General features: G+C 39.7%; 1 protein-coding gene across 2 annotated transcripts in view; it reads right to left on the bottom strand.

Annotated features, from left to right (window-relative positions):
* The window catches only part of arhgap10 (Rho GTPase activating protein 10), a 51869-nt gene that overhangs the window by 24595 nt on the left and 3299 nt on the right, over positions 1-23975 (bottom strand). For both annotated transcript variants that reach the window (XM_084931643.1, XM_084931645.1), the window contains exons 2-15: positions 10859-10954; positions 10660-10721; positions 8980-9051; positions 8673-8774; positions 7077-7187; positions 6734-6838; positions 6051-6180; positions 5451-5557; positions 5224-5318; positions 4509-4590; positions 4279-4321; positions 4101-4169; positions 3592-3666; positions 384-468 (exon numbers count right to left, since the gene is read on the bottom strand). In XM_084931643.1, the coding sequence (XP_084787769.1) occupies positions 384-468; positions 3592-3666; positions 4101-4169; positions 4279-4321; positions 4509-4590; positions 5224-5318; positions 5451-5557; positions 6051-6180; positions 6734-6838; positions 7077-7187; positions 8673-8774; positions 8980-9051; positions 10660-10721; positions 10859-10954 (1234 nt within the window). The remainder of the gene's footprint in view (positions 1-383; positions 469-3591; positions 3667-4100; positions 4170-4278; positions 4322-4508; positions 4591-5223; positions 5319-5450; positions 5558-6050; positions 6181-6733; positions 6839-7076; positions 7188-8672; positions 8775-8979; positions 9052-10659; positions 10722-10858; positions 10955-23975) is intronic.

Genomic DNA, 23975 nt, shown 5'->3' with positions numbered 1-23975 from the left:
AATAATTACCTACTAAGCGTCTTTCCCCCCAAATAAGAGTTCCTCCACTCTTAACAGTGCAACTATTAACATCTAATGAAGACAAAAAGCTACTGTACTCTTGAGCTGCTGAGAAGGGATGGCGGTAAGCTCTAATTGTCATATTTCAAATTAATTAGACGAATTAATTAAAAGTTTGTTAATAGGTACAATTCAACCAGAGGGTTTAGGTGTAACGTCTAGAGCTGAAGTGACTGCAAAAGCAATCAGAAGAATCAATTACCTTATTTAAACACTTGCTGTGCTGCAATGTTTTAGTATCAATGCTTGCCACTGCTTGGTGAAACAAATAACTCACAGGTGTGTGCGTGTCTTTCACATTAAAACATCACACTAATCCTTACCTCAGATAAAGCTTCAGTGCACTTGTTATTGTCTTAACATCCCAGTCTTCGCTGGCTGACAAATCCACTTCGTCGCTCTTCTCATCTATAAGAATCACAAACTTAGCATCACTGCAATTACTCACTGACTGAGGTATTCGCACCGAGGCGCCAATTAACTACCCTGTTCATATTATGCACAACAAATATGTGATTTAAATATGGAACTTGTAATTAGCCATATGAGGATAAAAAGCATTCCTGCTAGCCTTCGGGGGTCGAGTTTCGCCCCAGAGGATATGGAAGGAAGTTGCAGCATCTGTAGAGGGCTGCTGGCGTTATACTCATTACAAGTTTAATTAATCCCTTACTACTTCACTGACTCCACAGGGACTCCAAGGGTGTGTTGTGCTGAAAATTTGCGGGGGTGGGGTAGGGGGGGCTTTAGTCACACCGTAAGTAGCCTCTGATGAACTACAGAGGAAGTGCAATGTGTCAGTGAAGTGTTTGGAGTCTGACACATGTACAGCTTAGGGTCTTAGCCACCACACAGACTTTAGCTTCACGGGTGTTAGGTGGTCTGTTAATAGGAAATGTATTTCTTTATTTATTTTTTATTTGATCTATCCACTGTAGGCAAGAGGACCGCGTGTCTCTCCATCTGCGTAATCCACAAAATTGCCTGTCCAGTGTCAACTTCTGAAAGCAAACGTTTTTAGGAAGCATGTGTAGCCAGGTGTGTCTCCATATGTGAGACTGATGGAGTTTGCAGAGGCGCTGTAGTCTTGCACAAATAGTCCTGATTTTGCCAGGTCGGTGTATGCACAAACACAGCTGGAGCAGTTGGAGCAGCACTGATTGCAAAACTGTTAACGACGCAGCATCCACCGAGGTTCAGTTCTATATTATTTTCTTTTGTGTTAGCAACAATAAAGACTAGGCAACCAACACCGTGCTGTGTGGGGACTTAATAAGCACAGCAGCAGAGTGACATAACACCAGCAGAAAAACTTTTCATCATACAGAAAATATTAAGAAGGGAAAAGTTTGTTAAATAAAAATAGGGAATTTACTCTCCTTCACAGACTTTCAAATTTGAGGATAAGCTGATTGAAAGCCTGGACCAGTATGAAAGTAAGCCTATTCATGAGATAAGTAAATACCACATCCTGACCCAAACCCGAACAAACAAGTGATGTGCAGAAATTGGAAATGAAGCGATGGTTGTGTGACGTATGTGCTGTAAGGATGTTCATTGGCACTAAAATGTAAAGACTAAGATGTGCAACTGATGCCAACTGGAAAAAGAAGAAGGGGGGCAGCAAATGCTGTTCAGGATTAAGATGAAGCAACAACCACATGCAGCACCTGTCAGTGTTTGCTTCCTGCGTGACTGATTTGTTCTTTTATTCTCAAACAACCAGCTCACAGGTAATTCTTCCAAAGTGCCTGACCCACGGTTAACCACTTACCCGTAACTCTATCTCGGTGGATTTAGGAAACGCCTATATCCCCACCTTTCCTGAAAGGTCTCAAACCAAAAATAGCCGACATTCAAACTAGAAAGGAGTCGTAGGTTATAATTTTTCTCTCAAGATTTTTCATTTATTAATTTTCTGTAAATTATACAGTCAAAAAAGCACCTCATTAGCCTCACATTTTAATAACAGCACAGTTCCTTCTTACTTCAGGTGTGGCTATTCAGAGCAGCTATTGCATGAGTTTATTTTTGCGCTGTGCACACTCACACTGCTTGGTTCATCTAGTGACAGATGACTCTCCTTTATCATCTGGGTTTTTTGGGCACAAAGAGGCCACAGTGATCAAGCGATACCATTTAACCAATGAAGGTGCACCATAAACCTTTTCAGCATCTGTTCAGGTCTAATTCAGTGTTTAGCAACTTTTGCTTTGAACTGTAAAATATTAAATTCCTGACATTGCTCCTTGGAAATGTGCATTCATTAAATTTACCTATGCAATTACATCTGGAGGACCAAAACCTCCAATTCAGCAGCTATTATGACCATATCACCACCGACACCACACGCTGCCCTGCCCGTTCTGTCTGAACCACAGACAGGTCAGAGAGGGAACGGAGCTCACTTTTACAGGTTTCTTCCTGTTATATTGTTGTCTGTCATTCAATAGGTGCCGCTCTCTTTGTTTGTACTGTAATATGATGGGAGAATTTTGTATCACTTTGTCCTCTCAGATTGGACCGTGGCCATGTTGGTGGGTGAGAGATGAAAAGGAGGAGGTGTGGGAGGATCCAAAGTCTTTCTTCAGGGTTTAAAGCTTGTTTCACCCACTCACTGTGAACTGTTGTATGCAAGAAATGTTTGTGAATGTGTCTGTGGAGAAGTAACACACAACTGCTGTCATACATATTAGTCATTTCAGGGATAAAATCCGAGTTGCGTTTAGATAGAAATATTTAGGCACAGATGAAATCGTTATTTTTCTTCAAATGAGTAACATGCAAATTCTCAAGACTAGTGATGGAAGTTTTCTATACTTTAAGGCTTTAAAGAAACTTCCGCAGCAGAGCATTAATGGAGTCTACCGCATGAGTCGGCGGGCTGGAAGGCTGCAAGGTTTTGGAGAGGAAGCTGAGACAGGCTGGCGGCTGCCTGAGTTTGTTGTCATTCTGAACACAGAGCTGAAAGTGAGCTGGTGTCTGCTGGAGACAGCAGGAAACCAGAGAGCAGACAGGGAGCAATGGAAAGGACAGAGGACAAGTTCTATAGAAAGGGAGTTGAGTGAAAGGGATTCGAGACGAGTAAGAGGCATAAAGGTAATTGAGAAAGGCAACTGACAGACTAAGCCATCTGCGAGCACACAAGAGGCCATCCTACTGGCGTGTTAATGAAGGAAAAGCCAAAAAGCAGAAGAATGTGAATAGGATGGACCTCGTCGGGTTGTCTCGGGGGACTTAAAACTGAATGAAAGCGAAGCCAAGCTACACACTGGCACTTGTTGCACTTCAGAGAGCCACGGGTACCAGTGGGCTGAGTCACGGGATGATTTCCAATCGCTATCTTTTCAATATCACCCCTAACAGACACATCCAGACACATCCATTACATCAGCATATTCAACTAACTAGGGGCGACCTAATTTCACAGAGATAGTGCAGAGGCATTAAATTAAAATTTGTAACTTTATTCAGTCCTTGCTTAAAAAACAAAAAATCTATGTGAGAAAAAGAGGAGAATGAAGAACTTACCAATCATTAATGAGAGGAGCTTCTGGACCTTGGAGCTTACCCCCACAACCCTATACAGGCCTTGGTCATTAATGCCTAGAATATAACAATAATAAAAATAATACACCTCTACTTGCATATTACTTACAATACAATAATGACAATTATTGAAATAATATATTTGCGACATGGTTTCAATTTTAACCAAGTTCATTATGAGGTAACAACATGCATAAAAATATCAGTTTTTAGAGGAACATTTTATGAAGAGGTGGCCAGATAAGAGCAAATAAGTAAGAATAATGCCGTCAAAAGGCAGTTGCATGTCTTCAGTACAAGGTGCCTGCAGGTGATGCTGGGAAGTCTTTTGCCTTTTCAATACTGGAGAAAGTCTGCCCCCTTGTGTACAGATAAAGGCTTGCATGCATGTTACCTACTATTATTACTATCCACCAACACTGAAATTTATCCTGCAATTTTCCATATGCTAGCATCAGATATTTACATTATTAAATATATTTATAGCTCACCTCTTTTCTCTATTGCACTGATGGAATTCTTCACAAAACTGAAACCAACATCATCCAACTGAGCGTCGACTACAGGTAGGGAAAAAATTAAGATGAAAAAAAAAACCCACCAATGCTTATAAAATTGTGATATTAAATAATTATACAGATTCAGTGTCTGGCACAGCTGGATCCTTACTTCCACGTTCTTTAGAATAAGTCCTCATAAGATAATGTCCGATCTGTTAAAGTAACAACCACAAAACACAGACAGAGTTTTAAAGTTTACGCAGTATATTTTTGGGGAGTTCTAAGTATATGTTGGTGTAAAGCTACATGTATCTGCTCTCTACAAGATGGCAGTTAAAGAGAATGTACTAAAACTCCATGAGTGAGTGGTAGATGATGACATTGTGAAAGCTGACTCACAGGCTCCTTCCCACCCATGGCTTGCATCCAAAACTTGTGGTCATCCTCAGACAGAGCCTGCACTGTAAGCACCGTTCCTGGCCTGGGAGAGAGCCATACCACACTTGTATTAGGAAAAGCATCAGAGGTACAGTTTTGTAAAATATTAAGGAGTGCATGAAATGTATTTGCAAAAAAGCAAATAGGTAAAACACCCTCTGCCACATACATCTTAGATTGGTTGTACTACAAAGAAGAGGCCAGCTGGTTTTATGACACTTCCAATCATGTAGGAACAAATGGGTATCAAGTTACTCATTACAGGGCGAACAGATGTGTGCACTGACATTTCCATTCTAAATTTAAGGTATTGCTCTTCTATTAATACTACAGAAAAGGGGCGGCGCAGGGTTAAGTTCTGTGACAAAACGGGATATATATTACAGCATGATGCGTGAGGGCAGTCCTCCAAAACAACCCCTGCAGTGCTGCCCTCGGCTATCCAAAACACATAGCAACAAACACCAAGTGTGTGTGTGGAGCTAGGCCCTTTAGCAAAACAGATCTATGTGCTCTGTGGACAGTCTGTGGACAACATTTACATTGTGTTCAAGCAAAAGTCATCCAGCAGGCAATAACAAATAATGTGTCACCAGTAATCCAAATTAAATGACAAGTTTAATACAAGCAAGATTTTATCACAATGTGTTTGAGAACATAGTAAGTGACAATATACCGATCTGTTATATCGAGGTCTAAACAAAACCTCCGGTCCAACACATCTGTCGTTTTCCGGACACAGGATTTGAGTGTGATGGACTCTGTTTCCCCCTGGAACAAAAAAACATCAAAATATGGTTGGTTATTTAAAAAAGAAAATACATGACAAAATGAACGTTGTAATGGAAAGTAAAAGACTGAATAGAGTCTGATTTTTTTTAAGTGTGCGGCACTGCCACTCACAATCTTTCCTCCTGATCGGTGGTCAAAAGTCACCATGTGCAGGATCTTTTGCTCTTTAACAAATGTGCAGTAACGCTTGACCCAACTTGAACCAAAAGGAGGTGGCCCTAGATGAAGCACAAATATTAACGACATACTGTAAACATTTCACGTGGTTTAAGTCATAACAAGCCCTTTTGGGCTCTGCTGCAACACGCTAACACACAATTGACAGTTCCAGTGTGGTTCTCCCCGGATAACGCTCGCAGTTTTCGCAATGTCCTTTTTAGCGAGCGAGTGACAAAAAAATACGCAGCAGTAAGCAAATTCAGTTAAAACAGCTACAGTGTCAGCAACAAGTGCAACTTCAGGAACTTAGCCTGTGTTTCAACTTTCTGTGTCACGCTACATCAACGTTGCTGCTGATTTACATAAAAATATCTGATATATCAGCTCCATTTACACATTTGTTTAGCAGCAACAACAAAAAATCCCCTTCTAACTAGGAAGAGTTATATTTGTGCTTTTTTTTGTCGCTCAGAGTTTGGCTGCCTGCTGCGCTTTATAAACTAAAATGTTATACACATATTATTACACGATCAAAAACAATACAAGTCTTACGTTTTTCCTGTACATAGAGGTAGCCTTCAAAACTGATGGGACTCGTCTGTCTGTACTCTTGCGGTGCCTCTCTGATCCTCTTCATCAGCTCGTTTACTTCCGACCGAGTGCCCTCAAATCGATTCCTTGTCTAAGAGGGAGAGGAAGCAAGCGCACGCTCCAGGAAGTCACTTTCGGCCGCTTGGTAGGGATGACCTCCAGAGGCCTCATTAAGTCACATCTTGTATTTTTATGGCTTCCATAAAACACCTTCAACTTTTTGAAATTAGCTGCTAATTTACAGTATATAAATGTAAAGGTAATAATGAAACGGTGTCCTGCAGGATAGGAGAAATCAAAACAACAGAGGTGTGACCTGAAGCGGTAAAGAAAACAAAACATATTTTTCTCAGGAGTTGATGGCCAAATGAAGATAAACAGACAAGTAAACACTAGATCGGAACATGAAAGGTAGAAAGAAGGCAGATTTATCATGATTTGATGTTTTTTATAAAGGGAGTGATATGAAATCGAGTTGTGTTCCAGTTTAGTTAGAGGCCTTTTTCCCTATTTAGTGACCAAAAAGTTAAAATTTAATCTTCTGTTTTCTACACGTCAGACCTTTCTTCTGTTCCTCTCACAGGGCAAGGGAAATGACATATATATATCATGGTAACAATTAGGCAAAAAAAAGTATTATTTACATTTTGAATATTAATCTGCAGCTCTCGTTTATAATGGTCAAAGTCCTTGGCGAGCTCAAAGCCCTGGTGATAAAAGGTGAAGACTGTCTGAAAGAAGGCCAGCATCTACAAGGAAAACACATGAGACGAAGAAAAAGACCAGAGATAAAATTTAGTGTGAGGTTGTTGAAAATGCACCCCTAGAAATAGAGCTCTACCTTTTAATCCATCATTTCTTATTGTAAATCAGGCTAATCCCATGTACTGTATAAACTAGCACATCGGTTTTGTTTTAAGACATTCATTGTGGTATGAATGAAACACCGCGCCAGTGCTTTTATGCCATTTTAGGTCAGTTACTCACCGGTTCCACACACTCAAACTTCTTTCTCTCTTGGATCTCCTGCAGTTTGCACACGTAGTCCAGCGACTCCTCCTGAAAGTGCTTCCTCATGATTTCCACCTGCGTGTCTGCCTAGAGAGGTGGAGAACACACCCCATCATAATTATAGTTACAGGCAGAAGCGCGGAAGCAAAGAAGAAACATCACAATGTTAGTTTTTTTGGTGCAATTTGGGACATTGAGGTCTACCTTGGTATGGCCTTAAATTGGTATAGAAGACATACTGAAGTTAGTAAATCAAAATCTGACACCAATGTTTAGCTAATTTCTACCACCCCCACCAAAAAAAACAGGTTTGCTGTGTGATCAACCTCCATTTTTTGTCTCTTCGGACAAAGAAAAGCCACACACGCTAAAACTTCGACAGGAAAGAGACGAAAACTGAAGGAAGTGCAGGGATCCGACTTCAAGGACGGCAAAAGCAGTACAAGTCAAAGCGAACTTAAATGTCATTCAGACCATACAAAGACTGCACAGGACACCACGGCTTCCTTCCTTGTAACTTAATGTGCAAACTGTTGATAAAGTGAGAAACACAATCTATCTGATATCTATCTATCTGGTCATTATCACTGCTTCTTGCACTTTGCAAGCCAGAGCTAACCCCACTGACTGAGGGTGAGAAAAGACACACCAGTATTCACATCTACGGAACAATGGGGGACACTGAACTCTAACCTTGTATATATGTGTCCTACCAGTAGGGAATTTGAACACAGAAAAGATCTACTTATTTCATTTCTGTGATTATTAGTATTTGAAAAATGCCCAGAAGTATCATAACCATCCAGGAACTACAAAGCAGCCAGGCTTGAAATACTAGAAATACATTTTAAGTGCCATAGAGTACACATATTTTCACACTACGGCAAGTTTGTTTCAATATTGTCAAGTAAACATCCAGCTCTGATTACTACAGATACCAAAGTTCTCACTTGTAGTTCACACACCAGGTTTATATTTAGTATAAACTGTTCACTGAGTTGTCCTAACAGCTGATGGAGTTAATGACCCTTGTAGCGAGGAATGAAATATGGGGTCTATTTATACAAGTCTGCTAAAAATCAGTATTGGTGCCACAGACTCTTGTGTTATAAGAGTCCCAAAGAATACAAAACCCCGCAGTCATGATGTTAACAGTTCTAACCACCCCCTGGTTGGTGGATCTAACGTACGGGCAAGCTTTACAGGGTTTCATCACAAAACACAGACAAAAACACTGTTTTGTAAAAGGTGGCTCAGTTCGCCGTAACTCAAAAAATGTCAGCTTGTGTTAGTGCAGCAGGGATTGATCCACAAACTGCAGCAGCCACTGTCGACCTCGGAGGTGCGGTACAAAAGAGCACACATTTCGTTTTCAAACAAGCCAGGAAAACTATTGCTGCAAGGCATGCCAGTGGAAACCCAAAGCAGTCGACCAGGTTTTGCAGCCTCATGCCACCGAAAGATAAAGCCAGAACTGGACACTAAACAAAACATCTGCTTGAATAATCTTACTGTCATAATAAATTCATATCATGTACATCACATAGAGAGGTCAGGCAATGATAACGATACCTCTTGCAGTTGCGGCTCTTTCTTCTTTGATGACATATTTAGAAGCTTTTCCAAAGAACTGTAGTATTTCTCTGTTTCCTTTTCATATCTCTTTCTTTCCGCCTTAACAAAATACAGGGGAAAAAAAGCAGTAAAATTAAAGGAGAAGAAATACTTCCTTATTTTTGGGAATTAAAGTAAGAAGCTGTATGTGTAGTAAAATCCATTAAACATTAACTACAGAAATTTTTTATAGTTATTAAGGGCATCAAGCCTACAAAAACCAGACTCTTTAAGGGAAAAAGATTTTGGAATGAGAGGCTCTTACCCTTAATGCACCAAGCTGCTCTTTCCTGAACTTCTCCAGAGGTTTCATTAAGGTTTCTGTGATGTTCCTCATCTACGGAGAATAAATGCCTTCATTAGTGCTCATTTCAATGACATGCTTCATTAATAAAACTTTTACTTACTTACTCACGACATTCAAAACTTTCCAGTCTTAACGAACGAGCGGCTCTCTGTAGGTACTTGACACTACTCTTGCCACTTGTACCATGTTGCATAATCCATCCTTTCATTTTAATAATGCTGCCATGCTTTTCAGACATTTGCACATTGCAAAACAATGACAAGAACATGTGGAACTTTTATCCGTTACTGTCCTTCCTTCGTAGGTCACTTAAATAATGCTGCACTGGCCCATATTTACATACTTGAACTGCCACATGAAATAACTGTGGACTACCACCTGGAGCATATTTGGCTTTGTACCAGTTGTTGTCTATTAGCATGCTAGCAAGGTAAACAGACAAAGTATAAGGCCACACTCTGCAGCTTCTCTGCTCAAAGTGAGTCAAGATCACATTGAACTGTAAGTGTAAACATCGAGACTTCATTCCCAGCTCATCCTCTGCCAATCCCCCCCCCCCCCCAAAAAAAACCCAACCCAAAACATAAATAAGTATTTTAAAAAAAAACTGTACTGCAATCATTCTCAGCCAAGATGGCTGTAACTTTATATAAACAGTATCAATAGAATCTTTGTGGAGATTTAAAGCTGAAGCTCCATTGTGGCTTCTTAACAGTTGATAATATGCCAACATTTGAGCGGCTCAGTGTTTCGTTTTTTTACCTCTAAACACTACTAAATACTAAAAAAAAATCTTTTATCTTCCAGTAGTGCATTATTAAAGTTACTGTACGTAACTTCTTTACTCCAGAGTTTCTTCTGTGCTGAGAACAAAGCATGTCTGTACTTGTTTGGCCATAGTACTTTTCCTTACGCTGCATGGTGATGTCACCGCACTTTACCCTGAGGATTCCTGCGCTAAGTCTGTGCTTACGGTCTGAGCATGATGCTGTAATAGGCATCTCCGCAAGCTACTGATGATGGGTTCACTCCCTAACCCCAGACACTACATACACAGGCATTACAAGAGGATGCCGGAAAGTCTGCATCTGCATTGTAAGAATGCTTCAAACTAGTAGCACTGACAAGTGTATCAATTCACTATTAGATGTGATTTTTGTGGTTATACTGGCAGCTATAATACTGCTACCTGTGGCAGAATAGCTTTATGGCAATATACGGTCATAAACACTTGCATTGTTGTGGATCTTATTGGCGGTAGCACTTTATTTGATCTGGCTTGGTACTTAAAGTTTGGGTGCGTGATGAGTGTTGTGCGTAATGTAGTTATGGACTCTTGCTCTCTCTGTAGCCACGCCCAGGCAGGGCATGTGACAGTGACCCTTAGACAGCCAGAAGGGGAGGATATGTGCAAACGCTAACAATATTGCAACAACAGCTGGAGAATATGCTACAAGTATCCTACATTATGAGTTACAGCACTACACACACACACGCGCGCGCGCGCGCACACACACACACACACACACACACACACACACACACACACACACACACACACACACACACACACACACACACACACACACACAAAAGGTACAGCTGGCTTTCAATTAGGTTCTAACTGGTCACTCTCACCATCAACTCTCTTTGGTCTTCAAGGTTTTTGAGGAATGCTGAGAACTCTTGCAAAGACTCATCTGAAGAAAAAACAAAAAAGAATAACACATACAGGGTTAAAGATATTAGAATTATCAGTTGCACTCGTCTAACAGCACGTTTTGGCAAAAAACATATGGTTAGCGCCTTCAATATGAGGTGGTTAGCCCACACTTACCGATACATTTCTCATCATCGGTCTTTGCATCGCCAATGTACTCAAACTGAAACTCTCCCAGGCACTGGGCGAACTTGCGCTGTGCCATCCCAAGCTCTACAAGGAAATGTCAAAAACATAGTAAACATCCGACTCATTGTATTAAAAAAGGGTTTTACAATATAAATCATGACACACTACAACTGTGTGTCATCCTGGGCACCACCTGTGGAAAAGTGACATAATAAAGATAGTCTTGAAAAGTAGGTCTGCTGCACTTAGCTGTTAACCACAGTGCAAACATCCTGTCTGTCTACATCCTGTTGCACATCAAACCCTCGTGCACCAGCAGTGCAGGTACCACTGCTTCACATTTGCCACAAAACAGGGCAAACTATATTTAGCAAGTCACACAATACACGAGTAAATGCTTTGATGCTAACAATGTGATGCTTAAAAGCTAGACAGCTATAAAGCCAATACATCTAAGTTAATATACACAAATTACAATATCGATTTCTCAAATGCAATGCAGTATTATATTTTCCTTTCCTAAATAATAACATTACATGAACCCCAAAACTTGGAAAATAAAATAAAATAAAATGTTTGGTTTCTACAGCACATTCTTTGGCAATGCTTTTTACTGCCTTACTAAAGACAGGTGACTAGATTACTGGAAACTTAAAATCATCACACATACAACAGGACAGCACAGCAGTTAACACTACTGCATCACAGTGAGTGCAAAGGAAGCAAAATTGGCCAGAGGTGTGAATGTCAGCATGAATGGCTGTCTTTCTTCCTGTGTTAGCACTGCAATGGACTGGCAACTGTTCCAGGGTGTAACTTGCTTCTCACCCTAAGACAGCTGGGATAGGTTCCAATATGGATGGAAGGACGGATGGATAGTAATCTGCCCCAACATACCCTAAAAACATCATGAAGCATTCCTCAATCAACACCAAACTTAAGCAATGCAGATAACTTAAAAAAAAGTCTTTCACACTGTTATTTGGATTCCTGGCTTGCTTGTGGCTCAGCTATTAAAAGGTTAACACTTTCAACCTCGGCTTTATTTGTTTTGTTTATCTGAAACCCACTGCTGGTCACTCTACACTCTAAAGGTGTTAAATCTGTACCGTCCCGAAGCACACGAGGCACATTAAAACCAAAACACCTGTGGTTTGGGTCCTCTAGCCAGTTGACGTGGAACTAGGGGAAGTTTAAAGGATCTTCCAGACAATGGGGCAGCTTCTTATTATAGTATTGTTTTTGCTCTAAGTAGTTTTTCATATAGCATTTGGAGGAAATGCTTTATTTTCTTGTGAGTGAGATCATTGTTGATGTAAGAGAAAAGTATAAACAGAAAATGAAGCATCTGAAATGCATACAAGCAGAACTTGCACAATCACTTTATTCCTCTTTAGCAAAAATACTATAACAACAATAACTAAAACACAAGGATTCATAACTTGTTTGTGGCAAATGACAGATCATTGCCTGACCCCTGAACAACTGCAAGACACAGAACAGAATAACGTCATACCATGAAGATTGAAGTGAGCTTTAGGCTACATTCACACTGCAGGCAAAAGCGCATCAAATCCGATTTTTTTGACCCTATGCGACCCATATCCGATCATGGTATGACAGTGTGAACGGCGCAAATCCGATCTTTTCAAATCCGATCTGGGTCACTTTCGTATGTGGTACTGAATCCGACACATATTCGATGTTTTAGAAAGCGACTGCTGTTTGAATGGTCAAGTCGCATTAAATCCGTCTTTTGCGTCACTGACACAAGACAGACGCCAATTATCAGCGCCGAAGAAGCGCCCGAGAAGACATCGCGAACGCTTCCTGGCCATCCAGTGTAGATGTCAGTGAAACTGTTGGGAAGACAACGTTGGAGAAACGTGAGCATGTTATTTGTACTGTATAATCTGCAGATTCTGACAGAAATCTGCAACTATCCTTTGAAGCACCGCTCCTCTAAAACAGCAATAAGGATAATTATTAGGTTATTTACATTATTATGTAAATAACAAAATAACTTAAAGCAAAAATTGAGAAACGTAAAGTCCGAAGTCTTTATATTAAGGGCCATCAGTCAAACAATACTGTTTGGTCTGGGTCTAAACAGAGCGCGTTGTGTGTGACGTCTTCTTTTGCGCATGCGGGCCGCTTTGAGGGTTCACACTAGAGCGCCTTTGCTGTTGCATTTTATTTGTAGTGTGAACAAGGAGACAAAAAAATCCGATTTGATCAAAAAATCGGAATTGAGCATTAAGACCTGCAGTGTGAACGTAGCCATAGACATCCTTTTCTGTATATATAAATAGGACATTGCACAAGTTTCATTAAGAGATGCAAACACAGAACAGCGGTGGAGTATCAAAGACTGACTCCTCTTTAAAGGTTGTAGTCTTTTATTTTATAAAGCCAGAAGAAACGAGAGGGAGGTGTGCTCGGGATGCCTTATTATTGTCCGAAAAGAATCACTCAAGTTTCTGTAAGACTTTATTAGACAAATATTTATAGAAGACAAATGATGTCATAAACTTGCTTGAATCACACCAAATACACGTGCAGCTCATTTTCCTAATGTGCTTGTACTATAATGAAAACTTCATTCTGTCTCAGAGGTGACTTCTACCTGAAGTAAACACATCCTGGTGAATGATGTGTGTGAGTGCTCTAAATATGGGTTAAAAAGGTATTTTCAAAATAAAGGTATAGCAAATATAAGCCTGCCAGGTCATTATTTTGGAAGCAAACACATCTAAGCTATAGGTTGGAATTATTTTTTTTTTTGAAGGGACCGTAAATCTAGCAGGAATCTAAACCACACCGACAGCAAGAATTCAGCTCAGGGTGTGCAAGTCCATAAAAGGTGACTCTGGTCAGCCTGCTCTCATCCTTAATTGGCAGAACATGGAATGACTACAAACAACAGAGGCAGGACATATTTGCTACCCACTTTGATAATAGATAATTTATTGAGTAATACACAGTACTGCATAACATCCAATGCTTCTCTTTGGATCTGGCCTCTTGCAAACCTTACGCAATGTCTTCTGATGTGAAGACCTGGCACTGCTGTTTAGGCAGTCCACGAGAGGGACAGTGAGATTCAGCTGCGTAATCAATTAGTCAAAAGCACTCAGAAATTTCCCCCAAATGCTATTGAGGAGTCCTTCACCGTAATGCTGTACATGCTAAATGTGGTTTGTCGCTGGCGTGCTGAAATCAGCAAGGCCTTCGGTGAAAACGGCATCTTCTGAACTGCAGCATATATAGATGTAAAAAAATAATTTCATATACATCATTACAGGGCCCAGACGAGGTTTCCAGATCTTTCGTGTAAAGATTTTGATTTCACATGGTGGAGTTTTAACTTTTTGCAGATGGTTGAAAGATGGGCTCAACATGAAATACATTTCTGGAAAGTTTAGCTAACTGGTGAGCAACTTGAAGTGAGGATACCAATTGATACTGCACCATGGTCATGTACTCTGCAGACAGTCCTGAAAGCACTGAAAGCAGAAAGTGTTCACAGATTCTTAGTTACCAAGCATCTTTTCGTGAAAAGGTTCTCATATTAATGTGTAACAGTAAATCTAAATGCTGATATAGCTGTGAGATTTCCCAGATTTATTGAAACTTCTTAATAATGAGATACACTTACTATTACTTAATTATTGTAATTTCTAAACTGTTTAACCAGAATGAAGCAGTCCCTCACCACAGACAGACCACACACTGTTTTACTTCTGCAACATCAAATTGATGCAACTTGGTCGAAGGCTGCATCGTAGGGTTACAAGGCATTTAAATCACACCTATGTGGATGGGTGTTTCCTCCGTTTTCTAATGTCTTTAAGTTACCTTTTTTGAATGGAGCCGTTACCAGAAAAAAGTTTTTATCAGCATGGAAACCCTTTAAAAGATAACCCCCGTCCCAATGCATTTACCCCCATTTTGATGACTTCATCAACCAAGTGCTTTTGGCTTTGCTTGTTTGTTGTCAATGTTAGATATAACTTTTCCCCCCATATTTTAAACTTACAAACTTTGTGTTGGTCAGTGTTATATGCTGTCATCTTTAGTAGTAGTATTAGAATGTAAGGTTTTAAAAGCATAGCTCATTACCAACCTTTCATTAAGGTATTTACTTGATAGGTAATGAGTGACCTTTATGGAGTCCTTGGTCACCTGCAGGTCTCAACTTATGCAGAAACATATAAATGTAGAGTGGAAAGTTCAACTCCTGAATGACACAGTAAAAAGATGTTGTGACAACATTGCACTGAACACTGCCACACCTTAAAGCCTCAACACACTACATTGTACCTGACGTAAGGTCAGAATCACATGTCACTAAAAATCTATGCCATTCAAGCAATTACTGTTACACTGCAGAATGTAATGTGCATGCTGTAATACACAGGTTTTCTACAGAGTTTTTTTTTTGTGCAGTGTTTAAGTTGCCTCAGGGATTCAGTTCTCAGTCAGGCACTCGCTTCTCTGCTTTTCCAGATTTAAACAACTTACACAATAAGTTTCCAACAGAGTTGGGATGATTTATAATTATAAAACTAATGGTGTATAAAATACAAACAAAAACAGGGTGCAGTAATTTGCAGTAATTTAAAAAAAAAAATTATAAAGACTTTCTGTTCTTGAAAGTTAAATTTAGCCTAAAAACAGACAAAAAGCTGTTTTGTCTGTTTTTAATTCAATACCTTCTTGTTGTACTATTTACAATAAAAGGTGAAATTACAGAGATCCAGATGTTTTGGGTTGTAGCCTGTTTTTGTTGACATGTACTGTTAGAGAAAGATCATGGGGAGGAAAAGACACAGGTCTTTTGTATTTTACTTTATTAGGATATGAAACATCTTTTGTGTATTTAAAAAAAAAAAAAAAAAAAAAAAAGGTAATACGGGGCTAACAACACTGTGGATAATTAATATGCACTCCAGAACACTGATGTCAACGGACAGATTTGCATGGTTTTTATTAGAGCCACATGTGCAGTGCAGGTCGCACCCATCTGCAATCTGATTACATAGGCTGCAAGCATGTTTAACACACTTCAGGGTGGACAGTTCAGGCCAAGCTGTGGACTTCATTACATAAAACACAAAGAATGAATGTTATCCAGTTACATGAAGCTCCAGCAATAATCAACACCAGGCAACACTCAAAGAAGGGGAAAAAGCAGCCCCACAAAAAAAAAACAAACAAAAAACCCCCCGGCATTGTTTTCCTGTACAGTTTCAACAGCATAGATTAATTGGATACAATCATTCCAGTGATAAACAACGTGTCAGATGAGAGGTCTGCAGAAGAGATTGAAACGATATTTCTTTCCTTCAGGACAGCAACTATCACATACCACACACACTAGGGCATGCAAGAGTCCAAGGCAAAAGCTTCGTCTGCTTTTTGCCTTTTAAAGCAAGGCATTTCAGAGCAAACCTGGGAACTGTCAAACTTGGCTAGTTTCTCCGCAGAACACCAGAGACCCTACTCTTCTGGATTTACAGTGTGAGTCATACAGACCCCACCTTACTTGTATCTGATATCACAGGCTATGCTGTTCTATAAGCGGAAAGCAAAGGAAAATAAGTGGCCAGCTATGTGACATTAGCACTGGCATGCCCATTCAGGAAGAAAAGACAAACAAAATGTGAAGGGTAGTGAATTAAAGGACTCTGGTTATTGTAGAGTGTCACTGATCAAAGGGCAAGACTACTTAAAAAAAGAAAAAGAAAAGAAAAAGAAAGAAAGAAAGAAAGAAAGAAAGAAAGAAAGAAAGAAAGAAAGAAAGAAAGAAAGAAAGAGCAAAACGAGTGAAGAATCTTTAATAGAAACCTCTGGAAAAAATATTTTAAAGCCAGAGATGGTGGTTGTCCTGTAACACCCTCTAAAAAGCCAATCGTCTGCTTTATATCAGCTGAACTAAAAAAACATAAGCCCACTGTGCTGTTGAACATAGCGTAGAATGTTGTTGTACTGCATGGCATTTGTTTAGTGCTTTGATGGGATAAACCAGAGACCTTGCTTGACTTGGTGCTCTGGATTAAAGCATAAATGATGGAGTAATGCTTTGAAACGCTGCTCCTGCATACTTAAAAAAAATATTTTTTAAGTTCATACTTAAAAATAAATTAATCAGATTTGACTGTTCAGTCTACACTAGGGCTGCCACAAACGATTATTCTGATAGTCGACTAGTCACCGATTATTTTTGTGATTAGTCGACTAATCAGATCATGCATCCATTGGACATAAAACGTACAGCTTATTGCACCAGCAGCATCTGCTCTTATAACTTCTGTTTAAGGTACGTGCTAACTAAAAATAAAGACAAGATGATAGTTTGTTAAATTTTAATGAAATTTGCAGATTGTTTCGGTGAAGTTTAATAAACTCCTTGCTATCTAAAATATAACGGGACACCGGAGTATATTCTCGAGCATCTCATGCTTCTGATAATCAGTTGTCTGCTTGACATTTATTCAGCTGTGTAAAAACTATAACTTTAATCTCAGCCAAACCGATTTACTCAGGAACAAATAAAATACTAAAAAAAAAGCCAAACAATAACATTTTTAAGTTATTTAAGTGACTTATATATCATGTTTAACCTGAGTAGCGAAAGACGGCGGTGGGTTTGAAAACGATTTGCCGGAAGTCCGGTGTTCTCATGGGCTCTAGTGAGTCTTGCCCCCGGCTAGCTATCGAGCTAGAGGGTAACAGACGTCTCCGAAAACGTCGGAGCACTTTTGAAAGTATGTGGTGTCTTGATAAATTGAGCAGATATTTGAGGTTTACGCAGTTACATTCTCGCCTGAAAATATGGTAAACGTTTATTTTGTGACCCAGAAAGAATAATAAGAGTAACATTAAAACTAACTAGCTGCCGCCATTGTTGGAAACTGAGCTGGGCTGCGCTATGAATTCTGGGACAGAGCTACTTCTTCTTCTTCGGGGTTTAACGGCAGCTGGCATCCTTGTACATGCAGTGCTGCCATCTTCTGTTTCAGTCCGTTATTACACTCTTAAATCCTACTACTTATTCCTGCGTCTTTTGGGATCTTACAAAGCTTCAAATGACGCGTCGACTATTAAATCAGTCGTCGACGATTTTGATAGTCGACGTAATCGTGACTAGTCGACTAATCGTGGCAGCCCTAGTCTACACATACAGTTTTTATGCCTCAGTCTCACTGAATCAGAGTTTTGACTTTCTCTCTATTCATGTTTCTAGTGTCTTGAATTGTCAGCCCAAAATGATGCTTAAGCATTACCTAGATGGCTGCTGTGTGGCTAGACTTGTGATAAGTACTATGCATAACTGCCAATCAACCCTATTGCCACTTCTCCCAGGAAACATCTGTAATCTGCATGTCCCTCAAGCTTTATAATTAATAATTGAAAGACATGTTACCCAACTTACCAGGCAGTCTATGAAACAGTGTATGTACACAACCCACATACTAAATAAAATTTCAACACATCTGTCAGCGCAACCTGGCAACCCACAACCTTATTCAAGGGTGTGTGCTTACTGTGCAAGCAGAACATTTAGATGCTGTATGCATTAGCTCATCACTTTAACTTTAGGCTTGCCATTCCACGAAAGATAAAGTAAACAGCAAGACTTTAAAGACACAAGACAATAAATAATGTTTAGTCTTGCATCTGAGGAAGGTCTGAGGAAAAATATAAGGACCATTGATTTGAGCATGACTAAAGTGTTGTTAAAAAAACAAAAAACCCTCCTTCCAACTGTGAACAAGTTGGAAGCTGGGCCACAAAGCACTCATCTCTATAGAGCCAGCTGTGCATCAACTTTGTTGGGACCAAGTAAAAAGTGAAACACTGGAAAACGCCAGAAAAAGTCCAATACTACAAAATTATATACAATTTACACAGTGAAGTATCACCAAAATCACACATTGCTGATCTCCTGTTAGTTCGGCAATAACGGGAGCTTTATTTTAAATATATTTGATAACTTCGATGTTGTACTGTGCTGTAAAACTCACTTCAGACAAAGGTCTGGTGGACAATAGTAATATTAAGTTCCCTAACTGCCTGGTCCTTCACCAAAAATCACTGATTAATCCATTTAATTTCTCAAACACTGTATTAATATCAGGTGCTTTAAGAACTGGCATTCACAAGAACAAAAGCAAAAAAAATAAAGTCAATGACAATAATGAATCTAACACCAGGAAAAAAAACAACAACTTGGAGTCATTGTACTGTCAAGATATTTGATTAATCTTCAAAATGGTCTGTTGTTACAGTGCAAACAGCTTCGTTAATGGAGCCTGATTGCTTAAAGCACTGTGTTGTAACATATATTATTAAACTGTTCAGAGCAACCTATCCATTGGAAAATACTGGCACTTACAAGTTGAATATTAATGAAACTGATTGTAGAGTTACTGGTTGCACGCTCACCAGTGCTCTTTATAAAAACTGGCCTCATGTTTTCTGTTACACTGGGCTTTACAGATTAACATCACTGATAATCAACATCAGTTAGCCCAAATCCTTTTTAACTTGCTGAGTGTTTTAAAGCAGAAAGTTTAACATGCATGTTGGGACTGCAGTAGCTAAGGTTTTCTCCATAACAGACTATAAAATGTAAGTCCATGTCAAAGGTCAGTTGCAGAAGAAGTCCACAGTGTATTTATTGGCATCTGTTGGAAAGTTGCTTGTTATGATTTCTATAGTCTCACCAGATGTGCCACTTAGGTCAGGAGTTGCCTAATGCAGGCCCACAGTGTTTACGTGCCGCGCCTTTCCACAGTCTTTCCTGTTCCACTCTCCCATCTTTTCCAGGCTGTATCCCAGCTCTACTTGCCTTCCACCTTTGCCCTCCCCAGAGCCAGCTCGCCCGACCCCTCCCACAGCTCCCTGACCAGAAAGCATGCATTACTTCATTTACGTATCCCTGAACCTCAAAACAAGTGTGCTGGGTGAGGCTACGCTGTCAGTAACAGCCAAGAGGCTGATCACAATATTTCAGTGTCTGAGGTATTCTTCCCCCCTCAGACACCAAAAATGCTTTTCTTTCATTATGCAGTGAAAGGTGTCCTCACCAAAAAAGGAGCCCTTGAAACACTGCAATGCAATATACTTTTATAGTAGACCTCTTCCTTGGAGAGAGAGAGAGATAAGGAGCGTTCCTCCCACATGACTTCACGTCTTGTGCTAATGCGATTTTAATGAAAGATTGTGATGTGGCTCTTTGGCAGAATCAGTAATGTGATTACAGAGACGAGCAGTGAGCCAAAGCACACTATGGCAGGCTACTCTTAAACCTGTCTGCCAGACAGAAAGAGACCTTCACATCGCTAGGCTTTCAATGTGGAACCAAAAGTGAAACTACAAAAAAAATTACACTTATGGAATTGTTTTTCTGAACTGTTTGGTCAATTTACCTGAGCAAGTCCAGCTGTGGAAGAGACAGGCCTGATCTTGCTGCAACTTTGTCTAACTTCAGTTTTCCAGATTATTACAACACGAAAACACAATTTGCAAGGGGCAGTGGAGAAGTGAGCAGTGACAAGACTCCCCAAATAACAAGATCTTCAGAAACTGAGAACTCAAAACCTCCTGGGGGAGCAAAGGAGGTTTACTAAAGACAACAGTGACGTGTAGCTGAGAGGGTACAGACAGGACACAGTTCCTGTGGAGGAAACCCTCTGAAACAGAAGCACATCTGCATGCTGCTCCTCTAATGGGCACTTCCATGTCATGCCTCTCTGGCCCAAGGCCCCGCTTCAAAGTTTCCTCCCAGAACCAAGGACTTTCCATACTGGCACATCCGTCCAGCTGTAGCAGCCAAGGGAGTTACTGAAAGGCTGAGAACTGAATGGATTTCTACAACAACAACTGTGCTTTGAACTGCCCAAACAACTGAGCCTTCTGAGGGCAACACTAAAGGAAAAAAGAATTATCATGAAACTCAAAAATCTATACCTAAATTGCATTCAAGATTAAATCTGTTAGTGTTCACTGCAGACCTCTAAATAACACATCTGTACAATACTGTCGAGTGTTGCAGCTTATTGTGAAGTGGATAGTGGCCATCTTATCCTGCAGATTAAACAGCTTAGCGGCCTCAAATCATGTCTACGCATCAAGAAAAAGCACACAATCTTGCATCTAGATATGTGACCCTTTTAACTTCAAAGTTGCAAACTACAAAAAGCATACTCGGAAGAAAACTTCTGATTGTTTGTAGGATTCTCTCTAAAAAGACTAACCAAACACAGTGTCTCATGAGACTGTAACCCTATTATCAGAGTGTATCCACCTAAACAGAGCTGGACGGTGATTGAGCTCCACCCTACGAATGTACATTAACAACGCTGTACCTTACTTAAACTTTAGGTATAGCCCAAAATACTGTAAACTTTGTAATACCCCTGTGCTTAGAGAAAGGCCCTGTTCACACCCAGCATTAACTTGGGTGGTCTTGCAATAAGTGGACAGCTTCACAGTACAGATGTAAAGACACTTAGGATGCATTCAGCCATAGCCGTTTTGTTTCCTGTGTACTGGACTACACTGAAGGACCGCCTAATCAACTGGCATGTAGATCCATGAAGGACCTCTGCAAACAAATCAGGAGCGGGAAAAGCAGATTTTGTCACTTCGAAAACATCTAAAGACTTTTCTACTGCTCACTGAAAACTGATGTACTTTGATCAAATCACCCAAGAAATAGCTATGCCAGCTATGAACAGGATCAAAAGTTTAGAGCAGGGCGACAGACTTTAAATCTATTATTCTATTTTAAGAATCAGAATATTTGTAGAAAATTATCTGTAGAGCTTCCAATCCATTTTAGGCCATCAAACTCTACTACCTTCAGTTATTGAGCTGACAGTTCTGACATTACAATAACAACCCATTAAATTACAATTAATTGCAATAATTTATTTTATTTTTTCAGTTATACTAAACAGACACATACTTACAGTTTGACAGAAACCTGAAAGGACTATATGAATTGTGAGGTTTACTTAAAACTCAGTAAATGTTATGAGTTTAGCTTGTACAACCATCCTTGGCAACAATATCTTGAAGTAACCATTTTCTGTATGGCCATCAGTCTCTTACATCATTGTAAGATAGAGGTTTGTGGACATTTGTAAATGCACATCTCTCTAAATGTCCCACCACACCATTTCATTCAAGTTGAGGTGTAGGACTTGGCCATTGCAACAATCTGATTTTCTTCTTTTTCAGCCATTCTGTTGCAGATTAAACGTTGTGCTTGGCATAACCCAATTTGAATCAACCTTGAAATGAAATGAGGCCATCTGTTTGACAGCTAAATTTGGACCAACCTTTAGCTGTCGTACAGATGGCCTCATTTCATTCTGCAATACTTTGGTATACAGAGGAGTTTGTAGTCAACTCAGTGACTGCAAGGTGCCCAGGCCCAAATCAATACCCCTCCACCACCGTGCTTGACAGTTGGTATGAGGTGTTTGTACTGACATGGTGTGCTTGGTTTCCATCAAACATTGTGTTGTATCTTATGGCCAAACATTTCTACTTAGGTCTCATCTGTCTAAAGGACATTGTTCCAGAAGTCTTAGGGGTTTGTTCAGATGCCTCTTTGCAAATCTAAGAAAACACTTTCTCCAGCCAACTCTCCCAAGCAAGCCAAATGTGTTCATGTTTTTCTAATTGTATTGCCATGAACTTTAACATTTAACATGCTGCAGAGTAGGGCTGTGTGATATGACCAAAATCTCATATCCCGATATAAGACACATATCGTCCCGATAACGATATAAATCACAAAACTTGAACATTTTCTGTAAATTCTGTGAATCTCGGGCAGCTCGACTTGCGGGAAGTGTTTCCAGCTGGGCATCGTGTACGTGGAGTCGAGTGTTTTAACCGATGCATGAAACTATACATTTTTAGACACAAGTTGTAACGGCCGCTGTTTTCTTTGTGAGTATTTATTACACGGCGTGCTGCGGGGACAAGCCTGTTCTAACGTTTGAGTCTAAGGTTTATTTTTTAGCACCTGACGGCTCTTTTTTGCTTCTCATCCGTAAACACTCTGCATACTCTTTCACGTGATTCAGTTTATTTTGAAAAGTCTCTACAGGATCTTCAGCTTTATTGTGAAAGGTTTATGTGGAAAATAAACAAGCGGACACGCAATGGTTTTACCGTTGTTGTTGCTAACGACAACGCATAAAAACAGGCGCTTGTTTTTTTTTTTATCCTAACAACAAAAATATTCTTTTGCTTAAGACAAAAAAGAAAAAAGAAAAAAAGAACTACAACCATCAAACTTGAGGCAATGATAAATTATTGAAATTGATGACGCTTAATTTGATCATCTGTTGTTCACCAATAGAAGAAAGCCTACTCCACCCCGGACAGACTAGCTTTGTTTTAAATTAACCTTCAGCACAGCACAAAGAACAGCCTAAAATAGAAATAGAAATCAAAAAGTTCTGCTTTAAGTCTAGATAACATCTAAAGCAATCAAGCCATGTCTAACAATCTGCTGCAGTAGCTCTATAATGTTTAAATTGCTCTATTGCTGCCACTACCAAATAGTGTAAATGGCTCCTGATTAGAATGATAAAAATACACCAAAAACAGTTTTGTTGACAAAATAGTTTCCATTAAAGGCTTCAGCACAGGCCAAGTGAATTAGGCTGAGCAAACTTCATTAATGTCAGAACATAACATAACCATCACTTCCTTCCTGAAACAGATTTTGCAATAGTCCCATTGGGAGAGCATGACCAGGGTTTCCTATTTCTTGTCATTTTCTAAAAACACCAACACAGACTTAGTGAAAGCAGTGATATGCTAGCATCCTGACTCTACTTTAAATCAAAGCAAAAAAAAAAAAACTACAGTCAAATACGATGCTAAATACAAGATACCACATGCCATACTGAAACTAGACACTATGTCACTGTGCCAGTTTATACCAACACAGCAGTGCACCAACATCACATCAACTGCCAGTGAGTCACCACAACACTGCGGAGGCTATTCAAATTTTTTGTTGGTGCAAGTAAAATAATAATACTACCAACATTTCACCTTGAGCATCTGC

Source organism: Perissodus microlepis, chromosome 6 (genome assembly GCF_051167445.1).
Source record: "Perissodus microlepis isolate ML-2025 ecotype Zambia chromosome 6, ASM5116744v1, whole genome shotgun sequence".
In the NCBI taxonomy this organism is placed as follows: domain Eukaryota; kingdom Metazoa; phylum Chordata; class Actinopteri; order Cichliformes; family Cichlidae; genus Perissodus; species Perissodus microlepis.
The sequence above is the reverse complement of the archived record's forward strand: the minus strand, read 5'-3'. Positions and strand labels throughout refer to the sequence as shown.